The sequence below is a fragment of the Bubalus bubalis genome, chromosome 23 (genome assembly GCF_019923935.1).
Source record: "Bubalus bubalis isolate 160015118507 breed Murrah chromosome 23, NDDB_SH_1, whole genome shotgun sequence".
NCBI classification, from domain to species: Eukaryota; Metazoa; Chordata; class Mammalia; order Artiodactyla; family Bovidae; genus Bubalus; species Bubalus bubalis.
In genome coordinates this window covers 48,109,462-48,128,898 of record NC_059179.1, presented here as the reverse complement: position 1 = coordinate 48,128,898, position 19,437 = coordinate 48,109,462, and the positions used below count along the sequence as shown (strand labels likewise).

General features: G+C 43.9%; 1 protein-coding gene across 1 annotated transcript; it reads left to right on the top strand.

Annotated features, from left to right (window-relative positions):
- The first annotated feature begins 802 nt into the window (after positions 1-802).
- On the top strand, positions 803-1,267 carry LOC123465314 (cornifin alpha-like). The gene has a single exon (XM_045164115.1). The coding sequence runs from the start codon at positions 803-805 to the stop codon at positions 1,265-1,267; it is 465 nt and encodes a 154-aa protein (XP_045020050.1).
- The last annotated feature ends 18,170 nt before the right edge of the window (positions 1,268-19,437 follow it).

The following is a 19,437-nucleotide window of genomic DNA, read 5'->3' as shown; positions in this document are numbered from 1 at the left end:
GACAGGTACCCACTGTGTGTGAAGAACAGACACTGACTGTGTGTGAGGACAGGTACCCACTGTGTGTGAAGAACAGACACTGACTGTGTGTGAGGACAGGTACCCACTGGGTGTAAGGAACAGGTACCCACTGTATGTGAGGAACAGGCACACACAATGTGGGTGTGAATAGGAACCCACTGAGTGTGAGGAACAGGTACCCACTGGGTGTGAGGAATAGGCACCCACTGTGTATGAGAAACAAGTACCCACTGGGTGTGAGGAACAGGCACCCACTGTGTATGAGGAACAGGTACCCCCTGAGTGTAAGGAACAGGTACCCACTGGGTGTGAAGAACAGGCACCCACTGTGTATGAGGAACAAGTACCCACTGGGTGTGAGAAACAGGTACCCACTGTGGTAAGGAACAGGAACTCATTGGGTGTGAGGAACAGGCACCCACAATGTGCAAGAACAGGAACTCACAATGTGTGAGGAACAGGTACCCACTGAGTGTGAAGAACAGGAACCCACTGTGTGTGAGGAACAGGTACTCACTGGGTGTGAGGAACAGGCACCCACAATGTGTGAGAACAGGAACTCACAATGTGTGAGGAACAGGTACCCACTGAGTGTGAGGAACAGTAACCCACTGTGTGTGAGGGACAGGCACCCACTGTGTGTGAAGAACAGGAACCCACTGTGTGTGAGGAACAGGTACCCACTGAATGTGAGGAATAGGAACCCACTGGGTGTGAGGAACAGGTACCCGCTGTGTGTGAGGGACAGGAACCCGCTGTGTGTGGGGAACAGGTACCCGCTATGTGTGAAGAACAGGAACTCACTGTGTGTGAGGAACAGGAACTCACTGGGTGTGAGGAACAAGCACCCATAATATATGAGAACAGGAACCCAAAATGTGTGAACAACAGGTACCCAGAGTGTGAGGAACAGGTACCCACTGTGTGTGAGGAACAAGAACTCACTGTGTGTGAGGAACAGGAACCCACTGGGTGTGAGGAACAGGTACCCACTGTGTGTGAGGAACAGGAACCCACAGTGTGTGAGGAACAGAAACCTACTGTGTGTGAGGAACAGGTACCCATTGTGTGTGAGGAACAGGCACCCACAATGTGTGAGAACAGGAACCCAGAGTGTGAGAAACAGGTACCCACTGGGTATGAGGAACAGGCACCCACTGGGTGTGAGGAACAGGTACCCACTGGGTGTGAGGAACAGAAACCCACCGTGTGTGAGGAACAGGCACCCACAATGTGTGAGGAATAGGAACCCACTGAATGTGAGGAAGGGGTATCCACTGGGTGTGAGAAACAGGTACCCACTGTGTGAGGAACAGGAACCCACTGGGTGTGAAGAACAGGAACCCACTGTGTGTGAGGAACAGGTACCCACTGAATGTGAGGAACAAGAACCCACTGGGTGTGAGGAACAGGTGTCCACTGAGTGTGAGGAACAGGTACCCACTGTGTGTGAGGAAGAGGTACCCGCTGCGTGTGAGGAACAGGAACCCACTGGGTGTGAGGAACAGGAAACCACTGGTTGTGAGGCCCTGGACCTCAGGGAACCTAACTGATGGCAAAGAGCTGAATGTGGGAGACTTCATGTTCCCTGTCAGCCATGGCTTCTGGACACCCCTGATTAGAGAATACTTCCCTTTTCACAGAGGCCTTTTTCTAGAAGAAAATTTCCCAGAAGTAATGCCTGTAAGTCAGAACCTGCCCCAGGCCTTCAGGACCACGAAGAGACTGGGCTTTGCCAAGCTGCTCTTCAGTTCTCTGGGCTCTGACTTGCTTGTCCTAAAGTAATGGTCTGCCATGTGGTGGCCACCATGTAAACCCCTCTCTGGAGACCCTCTTGCCCCACAATCTGATCTTCTGTATGATGTCCTGGGTTTTGGGCTGCAGGAACTCAGCCCAGAGACATCCAAGGAAGCCCACAGTGTTCACCTTTCGAGGCTGGGAGGAGGAGATGGGCTAGCCATGGAGGACTGAGCTGAGGGAAGAAACAGGAGGAAAAGGAGGCAGAGGAGGAGGAAGAGGAGGAAAAGGAGAAGGAGGGAGAGGAAGCAGGGAAGGGGGAGGAAGTGGGGGGAAAGGGTGGGGAACAGGAGGGGCAGACAGTGGGCAGCCATTCTCACAGGACGTCTCTGTGGGCAGTCTCCACAGAGCTCCAGGCCGCCATCAGAAGGAAGCAATGAGACCAGTCTTTGAGTTTTTGCCCTTCAGGGTCAGGTTGGGAGGCAGGACCGGGTGGTGGCCACAGCTGGGAGGGAGGGCAGAAGTCGTGCAGGCAGTTAGAAAACTGTCACTTTAAAATATGAGGTCACCCCACTCAGGCTTCCAGGCAGGGCTGGACCCCTGCTGCTGAGGAAGGGGCCGGTGGAAAGGAAAACCTGCGAGCCACCCGAAGTCATGTGGCGAGCCAGCGCTTGGGGAACTTAATGCTTGCAGTGCTTGGGGAACTTCATGTTTTTCAAAAAGAAGATGAATAGAAGTTCCCAGCCACGTTCAAGGTCACGCTGATGGTGAGTGGGTAGATATGAACATATATGGACCTGCACAGACATATCCCTGAGATTTCACCTGACGCCCACACCCCAAATCGTCCCTGTTAGCTTAGAAAGATGAAACAATCCCACTTCTTCCAAACTTGAAGCTGGATGGTGACTTTGGAGAAACTCGCAAAGCCCCTCACGGGCCGAGTCACCCCTGTATAAACAGCCACAAGTGAGGTCAAATGATTAAATTTCATGACCTGAGTTGCATTGAAATCACGTGTGTGGCTTTTAAAACCCAGTAGTTGGTGGGTTTTTTTTTTAATATCTGCCAAACAGAACAATGAGACCCTTTTAAATCCCCCAGTGAGCAACTATTAAAACCACAATTTACAACTGTGCGTATCATCTAACGTGTTAACCAGGTGTTCTCGTGTTATTGTTTGAAATTCTACCTTGGTTTAAATCAAATGAAGAAAAGCCAAAAGTCCAATTAAAACCCCACATTGCTTCTTTATCGAGGGAAAGTGAAAGACATTTGTTACAGATTTAATGGCAGAAATCTCATAAAATGCTAGACCATCCTTTTTTCTTCCCAGTTTATTTCTTGTGAGATTCTCACGGCTTACTGGCATTTCCTGTTCCTAACTGAAGGGGAAGGGGAGGGAGAGAGCGAGAATAAATCTAGGAATTTCTGGCTTAAGTTTAGTAGCATCCTGGACACTCTAGCTGCATTTGACAATTGAGTGTTGTCATGGGATATTAAAATCGTGCAGTGGGCCCATTTAGGTGATTATTTCATAGGCTGTCCCTTAATAAGTTCCATGCCTCTCTGGATCCTCGTTGCCAACATGTGTCCACTGTATTTAATAGTTCAGTGACAACAAATTTATGTTGCTAAGCTCCAAAAAAGTAAACCCAACCCAAATGCCTCCCTCAACGGCAGACATGGACCAAGGTAACATGGAATTCAGTTGTCTTCGTTGAACTATAATTATTTCCAGACTTAAACTGCCTGTCTTTGTCTTTGGCCATTTTCCCCATTCCATTCCGACCCTCCCAGGCTGCTGCTCCTCTGCCTTTGCGGTTCTCTCCTGAGAGTGTGTTGACACCTCCTCTCCCATCCCTGAATCCTTGCAGACTTGCTGTTCCTCCACCTTGCCTTCACTCCCTGTTCACTTCGCCTTTCTTAGAACTGGCAGAGCTTTCCTCCCATCAGGGAAACTCACCTGGTTGTGTTGGACCGCCTTCCTGTTCCCGGGGATGAAAATGAGATGAAAGGATTTTCCATGGCTTTAGCTGCGCTATAATAAATAGGATGATCTGATAAATTGGATCAATTTTTTTTCTTTTTTGCAGAAATCGTGAAACTGCAAAAAAAAAAAAAAAGTGTCAGTTACAGCACATCTGTTCTCCTTTACGCCTTATTTAAGAAAATAATTCTTGCCAGATTTTTACCCACCCATAATAATTACACCATTTTTACAGATGTGGTTTTTAACAGCTTCATTTTGGCCCCAAATCTTTTATATAATTTGCAATGAATTTGCTTCTTGGCTTGCACTTCGTTACAATCGGGCCATAAAGAGACGAAGGTACAGGAACTCGTTCCCAGAGCTACAGCTTTCAGTGATGTTTTCATAAACCAAACGGCAAAGGTAGAAATGACCACTGTCATCACTGCTGTGATTATTATTATTATCACTAGTAGTAATTGTTCTATCACTCTTACAAGTTTTGCACTCGAGTATTTAACTTGGCAGTCATCCTGGGATTGCTTTTCTTTATTCCTAATTATCTACTCCCTTTTTGGGTTCCAGCCCAGAGTGAGGTTGTTTGTGCAAGTCCCTTGACACAGGTGAGGGTGGCAGGGCTTTCCACACTACGTGCATCCACCAGCCCCCACCGTGGGTGCTGTCAGGGGCCTCACCCCACCCTGGCCTTGATGAGCTCCCGGGACCCTGGGGAATGAAGCAGACAGCAGAGGATGAGGCAAAGTGCAGTGGATCAAGACAAGAATCAAACACAAAGCCAGCTAAGAACTAAAGGAGTGATGGTTGCCAAGGGGGAAGGGATTGGGGGACGAATGGATTAGCAGATTTGGGATTAGCAGGTGTGTTTGTATATGCAATAGATAAACAGCAAGGTCCTACTGTGTAGCACAGAAAACTTAATTCAATATCCTATGATAAACCATAATGGAAAAGAATATATAAAAGAATGTATATATATGTGTGAATAAATCACTATGCTATATAACAGAAATTAACACAGGATTGTAAATCATCTATACTTCAATTACAAAAACAGAACTAATGGAGTCAGGCAAAGGAAGGGATGGTGTGGAAATGCTGAGAACACCAGGGAAGGGCTCCACGAATGATGACAGATTGTTGTTCAGTCGTTCAGTTGTGTCTGCCTCTTTGTGACCCCACGGATTGCAGCACACCAGGCTTGTCTGTCCTTCATTATCCCCTGGAGCTTGCTCAAACTCACGTCCATCGAGTCAGTGATGCCATCCAACCATCTTGTCCTCTGTCATCCCCCTCTCCTCCCACCCTCAATCTTTCCCAGAATCAGGTCTTGTCTAATGAGTTGGCCACATCAGGTGGCCAAAGTATTAGAGCTTCAGCTTCAGCATCAGTCCTTCCAGTGAATATTCAGAGTTGATATCCTTTAGGATTGACTGGTTTGATCTCCTTTCTATCTAAGGGACTCTCAAGAGTCTTCTCCAACAACATGGTTCAAAAACATCAATTCTTTGGCACTCAGCCTTCTTTATGGCCCAACTCTCACATCCATACATGACTACATTGACTACATGGACCTTTGTCAGCAAAGTGATGTCTCTTCTTTTTAATATGCTGTCTAGGTTTGTCATAGCTTTTCTTCAAGGAGGAAGTGTCTTTTAATTTCAATGCTGCGAGGATACCCTGGAAATAATCATTGTTAAAGGGAGCAAGCAATAGATGGTGTTTTGCATGAAGAGGGCTTGTGAACTGGCTGGGTCATTTTAGTGCTTGTGGCAAACTTGGGTGCCTGCTGTGATGGGGAGACAGGCTGAGTGAGGGCCCCTGCTGTGTGGAAGCCCAGGTGGCTGGCAGGCGTCCTGCTGTGGGCCCTATGGGGTTCAGGCAGATACTGGCCCTCCCGTGTGTTGCATCTTCTAAGAGCTTAGAATTGGAACCACAACCGTAACCCCTACAAGCTGTGCTCAGTGGCTCTACTCCCAAAATCCAGAGCCCACCCTGGACTGCATGACTTCCCTGCTAGCCTGGGGGTCACCTGAGGAAGAGACCAGGAGAAACAGGGAAGAGGCCTAAATGCAACAGGACCCCGTCTGGAGAGACATGCCTGCCATGCCAGACACACTCCCTTTCCCACAACCAGGAGATGGGTTCCTAAGGCACCCGTGCACTGGGGGCCTCATGGACCCAGAACGGGTAGGCTCTCCTGCTCTGACTAAATTTTAGTGTTTGTTTTTTGGTTTTTTTTTCCCCCCTTGTTTTCTGCTCTAGGTCTCCACAGGCATGTAAATTATTTATTTTCTTTAATTTCCACTAAAATTTTAAAACAAAAAATCATTCAAGTAAAGAAAATTCATTCTCAAGAAGGTTAGACTTTTCTGAACTGGGATATGTGGGAACAGGGGCACGACCCGGAAGGAAACAACCGGAAATGGCGTCTTTGACCCCGCCCCTTCCTTTAAACAGGCTTCTCCGGGCGGTTTCCGCAGCTGAGGACCCCGCCTCTCACACGAGAAATCGCGACGCGGCTGCTGAACTTCTTGATACCTCCTCTGGCTCCTTCTCTTGCCTCTCCCTCCAGCACGACAACCAAGGCCCTCCATTTTCTCAGAGGCGACCAGCTCCTGCTACCAAACCCAGCTCCATGCCTCTCCAGGCGGATGTTTAGAAATCAAGGCCTTAAGCCCCCCATTCCTAGACGTGGGCGAGCCTAGTAGCGGTGGCCCTTTCTGCCAGTTAGGAAAGAATCCCCGCGGGGACGTGACGAAGACCGCAGAAGTGCCCGGCGAGGCCCTCCACAGAGACGCGGGTGTGCCTGGCGGGGCGGCGGGCCAGGTCAGCCTCCGACCGCCTCGGCGCCCACAGAGGCCCGCGGTGGTGGGGCTGCCCCGAGGGCCGCCCTGCTGCCGCGGTCCCGCTCCTGCCCAGGAACCTTTCCTAGGGTCGCTGGGCCCCCGGGTCCGTTAGCAGCCGGCCCGGAGATGCGCAGCGACAGCATCAGGCCCACGTGGGCCGTGGTGGGGGCATCCTCGGCGGCAGAGCGCTCGGCTCGCTCTGGGCTGGGAGGACGCCCTCTCTTAATGAATTTAGATGATATTCAGCTGCCTCCGCTGTTTAATTCACTCGGCGGCCTGGGCGCAGGGCAGAGATGAGCAGAGGGAGCCCGAGTGACTCGCGACTCGGTGTCAGAGTGGCCCCGACAGCAGGCCCGGGAGCCCCCGGCCCGGCCACCGCCCCGCCCAGAGCTTGGGCAGGGCTGCGGGGTCCCCCGGGAGCCCCCGACGGAGCCCTGACAAGGCGGCCCAGCAGCGCGGGCTGGGGCTGTGCTGTGCCCTGCGCTGGGTGGTCTGGGGACTTTGCCGGCTTCCGAGCTCATTTGCCTGCAAACGCCCTCACCTTGTCAGCGCCAATAATTATCCAGTCGGCGCTACTCAGAGCTGCCATTCCTTAAGATTGGATTAGATTGAGGAGGCTGAGGCCCGCTCCTCTGTGCATTTTCCCAGTCAGTTAGCGTAATCACTGGGGGCCTCGGCGAGGCCTACAGCAGAGCTACACTAACTTCCTCTCCCTTCCTTATTACGGAGCTTAATAACAGCAGGCAGTGTATTAATATGTAAGAGATCAAGAGATTATTGATTAGAGTCACTTGCCTAATATCCCCTGTCCGTCATGTAGTTCAGCAGCCCTTTCATGATTTTTTGTGTCAGGCCATTTAAATATTCATGACCGAGTTGCTTTGTACCTCCACTGGCTGAATTTCTAATTAATCTGTCAAAAGAAATACAATGTGCCCGGAAGCCTTATTATGATAAGGGTCAGCTGAAACAGAGATGGCCTGGCGAGGCCTAAGGGGTAATTAATTATAACAATACAGTGTTTACCTTGTGTGGTACCTGCGGCCTAAATGAGCGCTAAATTAGGCTCAAACCACTCCAGTCTGCGTTTGAAGCCGCCTGATCTGCCAGACTAGATCATAATGACGGGAGGAGAGAGCGGAGAGCCGCGGCTATGTAACAACATAATCAGCAATTATAGCTGGGAAATGGGGAGAAGGGGGAATTTTATCTCATTAGAAAAGCCCAAGTAGAAAGTTTTTTTTTCTGTCACCAGCTCTTTTCTTTAGAATTCAAATGATTCCACTCTAAAGGTGAGGGATCTCAAATCTAATTCCAGTGCAGAGAGCTGGCCTAATTAGTGGTATACTTTGGCTAAAATATGAATGACATTTGCTCCAGCTTGCAGCGGCCTATTAATAGAGGGTGTCAGAGTGAGGCATTAAGTGTATCATTCTTCTGTCAATTTATTTCTGTCATTATTGTTTCTTTATTTCCTCTGCCACATTATGGTCACTAATTTCTTCTCACTTTTATGAGATTCTTAATGTGGGCCTTTAATGAACTCCAAAAACTCAACCACAACTCTGAAATTAAAATACTAGGCTCCTGTCAGGGTGGCGCGCCGGAGTAGAACTTGAATAGTATCATTCTTCTGTCAATTTATTTCTGTCATGATTTTTCTTTATACCCTGCCACATTATGCCCACTAGTTTAATTCCATTTTTATGTGACTTGTTAATGTGAATTTTAGGTGGCTTTTAATCACCTCCAAATTTGTAGAATATCACAATAAATCATAACTGTATCCCCTCTTATGACAATTTATTTCTGTCATTATTTTTTATTTCTCCTTCCTTATTACAACTCCGAGTTTCATCTCCTCCTCTGTGACCTTTACATTGTTGCATTTTAAAAAGAAGCACATAGAAAGTTTGCTCTTTCTTAGGAACTAACGGAGGGGAGCCATTTTATGAGGCCGAGGCTCTCCTCACACCCATGGCCACGGCGTGCTCTCTGGACTCCCCATCTGGCCATCAAGACGTGTGGATCTGAGGAGAGGAGCACTGACTGGGGATATAGGAAGGAAATGGAGGGACAAAGGGCAAAGCAAACGGGCTTAGACATGGACGGTGGCAGTGCCAATGAGTTGAGTTTTGAAAAAAATCGTTTATTTGATTCTTACAAAAGAAGTCCACTAGATTGTACAACTTGGGGAAGACGAAATCTCTCAAAGGAATGTGTTGTACTGTGGAAATCGATTCTAGTCTCAGTTTTATCTTTGAAAGCAGGTGCTGGCAGAGAGTGGCCTGTGGGCCAAATCTGACCTTGCTAACTTTTTTGTACAGCTCATGAGCTGAGAATGGGTTTTACATTTTTAAATGAGTATAACATAAAGCAAAAGAATGTTTTATGATTTTTGAAAATCACAGACAATTCAAGTCCCAGTGTCTATAAATAAGTTTTTACTAGAACACCATGGCAATGTGCTCAGGTAAGGTCTCTGGCGGCTTTCAGGTTAAAACAGCAGAATTGAGGAGGTAGGGCAGAGACCATATGATCCTGGAGTCTAAAATATTTACTCTCTTGCTCTTCACAAATAAAGTTTGTTGGCCCTATTTTAAAGAAATTAGTTAACAGTGCTAATATCTGTTGAGTTTGACAAAGACTTGGGCATAGCATTTGGAGAATAGAACTTTGCAGATTGGCTCAAACAAGCCAAACAGCAAGCATACCTGGGCTTCTATATCCATTTTCTGAGCTGCATTCTGAATAGTTCAACTCATATCTTGAGAAGGGCCTTCATTGTTTATAGCTTCAAAAAATAGTTGCAGTGTTTCAACTCTGCAACAGGGATTGTATCAAGATATCAGGCCCTTGAGATATGGAGGTGTTGAAGACACAGCCCTTGTCCTCAATGATTGGATTCTCCTCCACTGCAGGGAACAGTCATGTGAATCCTTCAAGTGGAAGAATTCCAGACAGCCCTTATTAATATGAGTTGTTACAGTGTTTAGGAGGGAACGTCATAGACTGAAACTGACCAATGATTCACCCTAACAAAACACACTGGACATGTGACAGAATCTGGACATTTACTCAGCAGCGGGGATTTGAGAGTGCGTCACTTAAAACATTCCCTGCCTGCAAGGAACTCCCATCCTCACCTCTCACCGCCAATGCACCTGCATATGCCGTTTCCAACATTGCTTTCAATTCTTATATTACCTCCAAGAATGGGAGGAATTAAGTTTAAAACCTGACTCCAGTACCTCCCAGCCCTCTCTAGCCATGGAACTCACGGCTTTCTAAGCTCAACTTCTACTTTCCAAAACAAAGGTCAGTGGCTTCGCTTGTCTGTGGGAACCAGCTCACACTCTGAATGCAAGTAGACCCACCACAGGCAGACCCCACAGAGCTGAGGCGCTTCCCGCTGCAGTCCTTGGAGGAAACTGCTCGCTGCTTCTCCACTCTAAGCTGACTGGTGACTTGCTGCCCCTGGGTTACTCAATCCCCAAAGCATCTCCTCTTCCTCCAGGGTGTTATCTCCAAAAGTTGTGACTGCTCCAGAGAGTTCTCATTTTCTCACCCAGAAACCAAGACATGAGTCCTCTGGCTGCCTTGCAGTCAGCCTGCCCTGACACGCGTGTGCTCACTGTCTTCAACACTAGCCCGTTATCGCTCTCCTTCTCCAACTCAGGACGATTGTATGTGATCTCTCCTCCCTGATAGTCAAAGTCATACATTTACTTTGTTGGAAAATACAAAAAAAATTATCGAGAAGAATAAGCACCCATAATCCCACCATCTAGAAGTACAGTGTTAATTCCATCTTAGTTCTTTCCATGCTTTTCTTTATTCATAATTGATATCTATGAGATGATATTTAGACATTTTAAGTTACATAGTTAAATTGTATTAGACATCTTCCTACAATACAATTTTCCACTACGTGTTTTTCAAAAAGCTGTATTATAACCATTGGATTAAAAGAAAACTCATCACCGATATGATGGCAACATCGCCAACATGAAAGAACATCTGGGAGATAGGCCACTTTACATCACACTTAATGGAGAAAGACTGAAAAAAAAGAAAGTGTTGTTCAGTCATGTCTGACTCTTTGTAAACCTATGGGCTGTAGCCCACCAGGTTCCTCTGTTTGTGGAATTCTCCAAGTAAGAATACTGGAATGGGGAGCCATTCCCTTCTCCAGGGCATCTTCCCAACCCAGGGATTGAGCCCAGGTCTCCTGCCTTGCAGGCAGATTCTTTACCATCTGAGCCACCTGGGAAGCCAGAAAGACTGAAAGCTTTCCCCTAGGGTCAAGAACAAGGTAAAGAAATCCTCTCTTCCAACTGTTAGTCAACATTTTGCTGGAAGTTCTAGCCTGGGCAATCAGGAAAAAAAAAAGAGAAGATATCCAAGATCAAAAAGGAAAAAGTAAACCTATCTCTATTTTCAGATGGCATGATCTCCTGTATACAGAGAATCTTAAGGAGAGAAAATAATAGAGCTATAAAATGAGTTCATCAAAATTGCAGGATGCAATACTGATATAAAATATCAAGTATGTCTATATAATAGTGATGAACAACCCAGAAGCAAGATTAAGAAAATGATTTCATTTACAGTAGCATCAAAAAGAAATAAAATACTTAGTAAATTTAACAAGATAAATAGAAATACACTGGAAACTATAAAAAAATACTCAAAAACATGAATAAAGACCTAAATAAATGAAAGACACCCCATGTTGGTGGATTGGAAGTCTTCATATTTAAAAGACAACATTCCCCATGGTGATTTACGGAACCAATCTGATCTCTATCAAAATCCCACATAGCACTTTTTATAGAAACTGAAAGACTGATCCTAAATTCACATAGAAATGCAAGGGGCTCAGAATAGCCAAAACAACTTTGAGGAAAAAGCACAAATTTAGAGGATGTACACACCCTGCTTTCACAACAATATACACACTCAGTAATTAAGAGTGTGTGGTACTAGTGTAAAGACAGACAAATAGATCAACAGAATAGAATCAGGAATCCTTGAATTTATGGCCAAATGACTCTTGACAAATGCCAAGACATTTCAATGGAGAAAGAATAGTCTTTTCAACAAACGGTGCTCCAAATAGATTTCTATGTGCAAAGAATGAAGTGTGACCCTCTATCCCACATCAAATATAAAACAATTATCTCAAATGGATCAAATACCTAAATGTAAGAGCCAAAAAAAACAAAACAAAACCATTTTTTAGAAGGAAACATAGGTATAAATCTCTGTGACCCAGAATTAGGCAATGGTTTCTTAGGTATGACACCCAAACGTAAGTAAACAAAGAAAAAGTACATAACTTTGACTTTTTTGAAACGAAAAACTTTTAGGCTTCACAGGACACTATCAAAAATGTGAAATGATAGCACATGGAATGGGAGAAAACACTGGCAAATTATTATAAGGGTGGAGTATCCAGAATATAAAAAGAATTTTACAACCCAACAATCAAAATGCAAATAGCCCAATTTTAAATTATGCAAAGGATTTGAATAGATATTTCTCTAAAGAATATATAAAAATGGCCAAACAGAACATAAACAGATGCTCGACATCATTAGTCATTAAGGAAATGCAAATCAAAACTATTTCATAGCAACTAGGATGGTTAAAATAGAAAAGAGGAAAAAAAAAAAACAAAAAAAACAAGACTTCCCAGGCGGTCCAGTGGTTAGGACCCCGCACTTTGAAAACAGGGGGCATGGGGTCAATCCCTGGTCAGGTCACTGGGATCCCATGTGCCGTGTAGCACAGCCAAAAATGTAAAAACAAAAATCTAAAAAGAGCAAAAACTGAACAAGTGTTGGTCGGAGTGCGGAGAACTAGAACACTTGTACTTTGCTGGTTGGAATGTAAAATGGTAACAGCTACTCTGGAGAAACCTGGAAGTCCCTCATGTGACTCAGAAATCCTATTCTGAGGCATTTAACTAGGAGAACTGTGTGTATACACACGCGCAGTTTATAAAATGTTCATAGCAGCATTATTCTTAATAGCCAAAAAGCAGAAACAGCACAAGGTTCACCAACAGCCCAGTGGACAAACCTAATGCAACTTGTTCAGCCACGTAAAGGAATGGAGTGCCGATGCCTGCTACAACATGGCTGAGCCTTGAAGACACGCCGAGTGAGGAGACCAGAGACAAAAGACCACGTGCTGTGTGAGTCCATTTATTTGAAGTGTCCAGAATAGGCACGGCCTTGAAGGTAGAAAGTAGGTTAATGGTTGTTGGTGGAGGATAAAATAGTGACTGCCTGCTAAGGGTGCAGAGTTGCTGAGAGAGTGGTGAAAATATTCTGGAATTAGAAGTGTTGGCTGCATAAACTTGTGAATATATACAAACCATTGAATTTTATGCTGTAAAATTGTGAATTTTATGATATATGAATTATATCTTTAAAAAAACCCCTGTATTAGAGAATTAAATGGTATTGATTGTTCTCTGATCATTGGACATGGCTATCCACCTCTTCTACCCCACAACTGAAGCATCTTTTCTTACCATTCGCTCCTGAGATGACTGTTTTTCCACGGGACCACCTCTCCGGGGGTTCCCCTGTGTCTCAGGGTCTCTCAGTCCAGTTCCTCTTCTGGGGCTCCCCTGAGAGTCTTCCACACCTCCACCCCAACACGCACATAGTTTCTCTCGTAGGATACAGATCCATGTGGGTCTGTTCCTGCACCGTGCTGTCCGTAATGCCTGGGAACCTGTACACACCTTCCTGGTGTCTGCAGATCGTCCCTGAGTGGAGGGGTACCAGCCACCTCTTGTTCCTCCTCTCCAGATGCTGGGCCAGGCTGAGGGCTCTGAACTCAGCAGGGACAGGCCCTTAAGAGGGCAGGCTGGGAGGGCAGACCCCACTGGTCCCAAGCAATGTGGAAACAGGGCCATTCTGGGGACTTCCACTCTGTTTCCTGCGTCCTTCTTGCTCTCGTCTGGACACTGCAGTGACTGTGTACACGTGTAACTATATATATATATATGTGTGTGTGTATAAGTGTGCACACATACATACATACATATATACAAACACAAACACACATACACATTTATATGCATATATACATTTATTTACCTTTACATTGTTCCTCAGTTCGTTATAAATATTCTGAAACAGAATTGTTGACAAAAATATTGTGTGAAACACCTGTGTGCCGTCCATCTACAAACAATTGTTCACATTTTGCCATATTTGTTCTCTCCCTCTGTATGTTTTTATACACGTATTCTTTCTATATTTGAAAATTTTCCAACTATATGAAAGCTGAAACTCCATGATGCTCAAATTATAAATACTTCACCTTACATGTCCTAAGAATCAGAAGATGTCTTCTTCTACATGGCCACACTGCATTACGACACTGGAAAAAATTACGAATCATTTCATAATATTTTCTAATATCCAGACCAAAGCCTAATTTTCCTAATTATCCCAAGAATGTCTTTGATAAGATACAATTTAGAGCTACATTTGTTTTTGATTGTTGCTGTGTTACTTTAATTTCTTTTAGTATGGAAAAGTCCACCTTTTCTTTTCTCTATGATAATGTCCTTTTGAAGAAAACAAGAGTTTTCTTGAGGACTAGGTTACATTCTAGATTTGTCAAATTATTCCTCATTGTTGTTGTTTAAATCTTTGTTTTAGTCCTATATAACCTCTAAAGAACCTAGGCTCTATACTCTTTAGACTCGAAGTTTGGTTTGGAATTAGATTATATTTTTAAAAAATTTTAGACATTAAATTTTTAAAATTTATTTATCAAAATTAAGTTTATTAAGTGTATTCATTTATTATTAAGAAAATTTGGAAAGTAAAGTACTGAAATTTTAAAAGTTACCCATATTGACTCTCTTCTTCAAAATTCTTTTCCATATTTCCTTGCGGCCTTTTCTGAACATTCTCTGGTCATTTATTCACCCATTCATTAAGTATACTTTATTTGCCCTATCTATTGAAAGCCTCCCACAAGCTGAAAATGGCATAGCCATGTGTAAGTGGTTGCAGTCAGGCTACAAAACATGTTTTAATTCTGCTTTGCTCACTACATGCTTTCTGGGTTATCCCACAACCTGCAATCTTCACTGTATTTAGCTTCTCTTAATTTTTTTCTTGCAAAAAAATGTTATACCACAATGCATGAAATAATACAAAATTGAAGAAAGAAAAGAATGATATCTGTTTTCTGTTTCTTCAGCCTTTACGGGCAATTGTTTCCAGGCATTAGCAGCTTTGAATGGCTACCAAACAGAGCTCCTGTGGGTAGGGGTGGCAGGGCAGGGTCAGGCGGAGACCCGGTGCCTGAGATCTGCTCTCATTGTCCTGCACGTTGGGCTCCTTGTGACATTCCTTTAGTGACAGGACCACCTGCTCATTAAGGAGCAGCAACGTGAGCGTCAGGTCCCCCCTGGACATGCAGCACCCAGGAATTTTAGAGGGAGACAGACTGGCCAGCCTGAGACCCAGATTCAGCCACTGGGCTGCATCCAGAGGTCTGCTTCTAAAACGAGCTCAGCCTCGCAGATCTGAAACTTCCCTGGGGGTACTGGCTCCCTGCTTCTTGGTATCCATCTCCAGGTTCCCGTTTCTCGGCAGCTTTGTCCCATGTCTGCTCACAAGCCAGTCAGCAACAGAGCAAAGGGAGGGGGTTTGGCCTTGTAATCACAAGACGGTGGTGGTGTGGAGGAAAGGGGGGACCCAAGCAGGATCTGGAGCCCCCCAGAAGCAACAAGGAGTGCAGCTGGAAGGAGATACCCAGAGAGCACCTCCATGTGCTGTCTGCCCCCAAATCTCCTCTTTAGTCCCTCAGCACACCCCATCACCCTGCCCTGAATGGCTGTTGTACTCAACAGCCAGGCAAGGTCCCACCTGGAGACCAAACAACCACATCTTAAATGCAGGTGACATCCTAGCATCTTTATTCAGATCTGCGGTCCAGTCCCCTAACTGGGCTCTTGAGTGCCACAACTTATCATTTGTTCAGAATGATAAATTATTTAAATCTGAGCACCAATGTTCTCTTCAAAGAGAGCCTTATGATTTTTCTGATAAGAATTTTTGCTTGTTTGTTTATTATTAAGTCATTTAGAGTCATATAGAGACCCATTGTTAATTTGGAGTTGTGTATAATTTCAGTGTGTGTGTGTGTATACAAATTCATAACAATGCAACATGGGATTATATTATATTAACTATAAATCTACATAGTTACTGTAATGACTATATCATATTTTATTTTATGGATGCTTTATAATTTGCCTAAGCAGTTCTCCACTATATGGAGTTTCAGTTGTTTAAAATATTTTTTCCTTTTATAAGTAACTCAGAAAAACTTTCTTACATGCTCAGTTGCTCGTGTCTGAGTCTTTGCGACCCTATGGGCTGTAGTCTGCCAGCCTCCTCTGTCCATGGAATTTTCCAGGCAAGAATACTGGAGTGGATTGCTATTTCCTACTCCAAAAATCTTTCTTATCTTCCATTAATTTCCTTATGTTGATCATTGAAATAAAATGAAAGAGCGTGAACAGCAATCAAGTCTGCACTACACGGCACTGATTTCCTTCCCCACATGGGAACAAATGTTGTTCTCCCTAAATGCTGAGAATTCCACCTCCTCATAGTGTGTTTGACATTGTATAAATCAAATGCATTGATTTATGTTTAAATATTTTTGGTTTTGCATATTTAATTTTTGAATATCTCTATTGTTTTTTCATCCTAATAGAAAAAAATGGTATCTCAGGTTACTTTTCATTTTCTGATTACCAGTGATTCTTAACATCTTTTCATTTGCTCATTTCCTTTGACCAGTTAATCTTTTTGAATCGGTCTGAAAGATGTTATGAAGTAAGGTCACTGGCTCTCTTCTTGTGCTTCTGAGACTGCATACCTTTCTGATATGTCTTTTCCTAGTCTGCCATATGTCTGCATTTTCCTTAGAGATTTTTGCTTTCTGTTTGTTTGATTTACTTTAATTTTTACTTGTTTGCTAATGTAAATTTTTCCTAGCTAAATCTCTCTAGCTCTCTTCCTTGTGATTTCACCCTCTGGTTTAAGATTAGAAGTAACCCTTATCCTTCTTAAGGTCATTTACATATTTCTTTTCCTTCAGATGGGGTTTATTTTTTGTCAAAGCTATAATACATGGGCACTTACATTTGGAATATTTTATGAAGAATAGGATGCTTTCAGCCCAGAGGGTGCCCTCGTGCAAATAAGAAAAATAATAATTTAAAATACTATTATTTCTCAATAATAATAACAGCACAAATTAAAGTTTTTACAAAATAAATTATTAATAGAAAATGAATATTACTAATTACATAGTGATTCATGACATACTTGGCACACTTAGATTTTAAATTGGAAATCCAGTAATATTATTCTGATAAATTAAACAAATAGGGAAGTATATAAACTACAGCATGAAATGCTTAAATTCCTAGGCAGGACGTTAATGATAACAATTCTCTTGTTGTATTGTTGTCATTTGTTTTGGTTTGATTTTATTTGTTTATTTCAACACCTTTTAAAAATGACATCCAAGTACGAGCATCCTAGTGGACCTGGCCCTCTTTGTGCAGATGCTGCAGCTGTTCTCAGTTTCTATTAACAGATGAATGAGATTACTCAGGGGACTTCTCTGGCGGTCCAGGGGCTGAATCTTTGCCTTCCAATGCAGGGGATCTGGGTTCTATTCCTGGTGAGGCAACTAAGATCCCACATGCCTCACTGGCCAAAAAACCAAAACATAGACCAGAAGCAATATTGTAACAAACTCAACAAAGACTTTAAAAAGACTCTCTCAGTAGCTGAGCCTGTGCTTCCTTCCCGGGTCCCACGCACAATGACACACATCTCGGTCATGTCAGAGGTGACACCTGACTTCCTGTGCTGGAGAACTGTAGTCATATACCAGCTCGTCTCCAACGAAGACTCTTTACTGCCACCTGCTTGAACATTTTCAAACACGTATATACAAGCACACATTTTTAGGGTCAACAAAGTGATAACCCGAGTGTGAAAAACTTTCTAATAATGGAACGCTGATGAGATATAAGGCAGCTCTGCATTGACCTTGCAAAAGACAGACCTGAACATATGCGTGCAGCATCCCAATATTGCTGGTATCCCCCAACCAACAAATGCCTACTTGGGGGTCCCATCACCATCTAGTAAGCAATATATTTTTCACATTGATTTAAAATGCCCCACAAAGCTCATACTTAATTGCCATGCTTACTTGGGTGCTTTTGGGTGGGGGGGGCGGTGAGATTCTTTCTCCTGCTTTTTTGATCTTATTTGCACCATTACTACACTGGATTAATTTTACAGCTTGTCTGATTTATGGTACTATCAGTTCCTCCTAGTGACTCATACTGTTGCTTCAAAAATTGTGCATGTTTACCTTTTATATTAAGCTTAGATATCATTCTATCCATTTCTAAATGCTAACCCTCAGAAGGAGTCCTGTTGGAATTTTATTGGTATTAGGCTTGGCATTAAAAAATAATTTAGAGAGTATTGTCATCTTTATAATATTGAGTCTTTTTGGAAACCTGGTGCATCTCTCTATTTATTCAAATCTTCTTTTACGTCTCATTAGGTTTTTATAGTTTTCCTCACATACTTTTCCTGTGTATTTCTTGGTAACTATTCCTGGGAAGTTTATAGTGTGGCTTTGCTATTGTCGGTGGATTCTTATATCCTTTTGATTTTTTAAAAGATTAGCTTTGCTATATAAGAACGCAAGTGATTTTTTTTTATTTTAAATTATGCATATCACTGAAATCTTATCATTTCTAATATTTATAGTAAATCTCTTAAATTCTTAAAATTTGCAAGTAAGCAGTCATTCGATTTTTGTAAATGATGAGTAGTATGTTTCTTCTATCTTAGTATTTCTTTTTCTCTTCTGAACTTACCACATTGGGTTGTTGTTGTTCGGTTACTAAGTTGTATATGACTCTGTGACCCCATGGACTGCAGCATGCCAGGCTTCCCTGTCCTTCACTGTCTCCCAGAGTTTGCTCAAGTTCATGTTTGTTGAGTCAATGATGTTAAGGTTAGATCATGCTAGATCATAAGTAGATGATGCTGAGGTTAGATGATTGTTAGATAGCATTGGGTTAGCTTGTCCTAAAGCTTCTAAGGAAATGGTCGTGGTGGAAAACGAACAGGATTTGGCAAGCTGATCATCTCCCAGAACACATCCATCCAATGAGACAGCTTGCCCTCCATCATCTGTCTGCTTTCCCTTTTCAGCACCAGCCTCTGCCAGCCTGCTTTCCCAGGATGTGGGACTCACAGGGTGGGGGACCTTGGCAGGCTGTGGAGGCCTGAGGACCTCCAGATGCATCCTCTGCTCATAGTTCAGGTCCTGGGGAAACACCAAGGGACAGCTCCTTCCTCAGAGTCATCAGAGCTAAGAGCCATCTTCTATCCAAAAGAAGCCACCCACCAAGATGTGTTGGAGGTTCCCCTTCAAACTGCAGTTAAGGGGAGCAGGAGCACCCCCACTCCACCGATGGTGGGTGGAGAGGAAACAAGTGCCTCTGAGGGGCTGGGTAGGTACTGAGTTCAAGTTCTGTGCCAGCTGCTCCATCACTTCTGTTCTCCCTTCACTGATATACAAAACACCTACTGTGTGCTGAGCCTCATACTATCTCCTGGGGATGTAGAAACAGACACGTCTGCACTGGCTTTGCTATTCTGAGAGCAGAGTCCAACCAGAAAGAGTTTGAGACTAGTGGGACTGAGGGCTTGACATATGGAGCCTCACCTTCTAGAGTGACGGCAT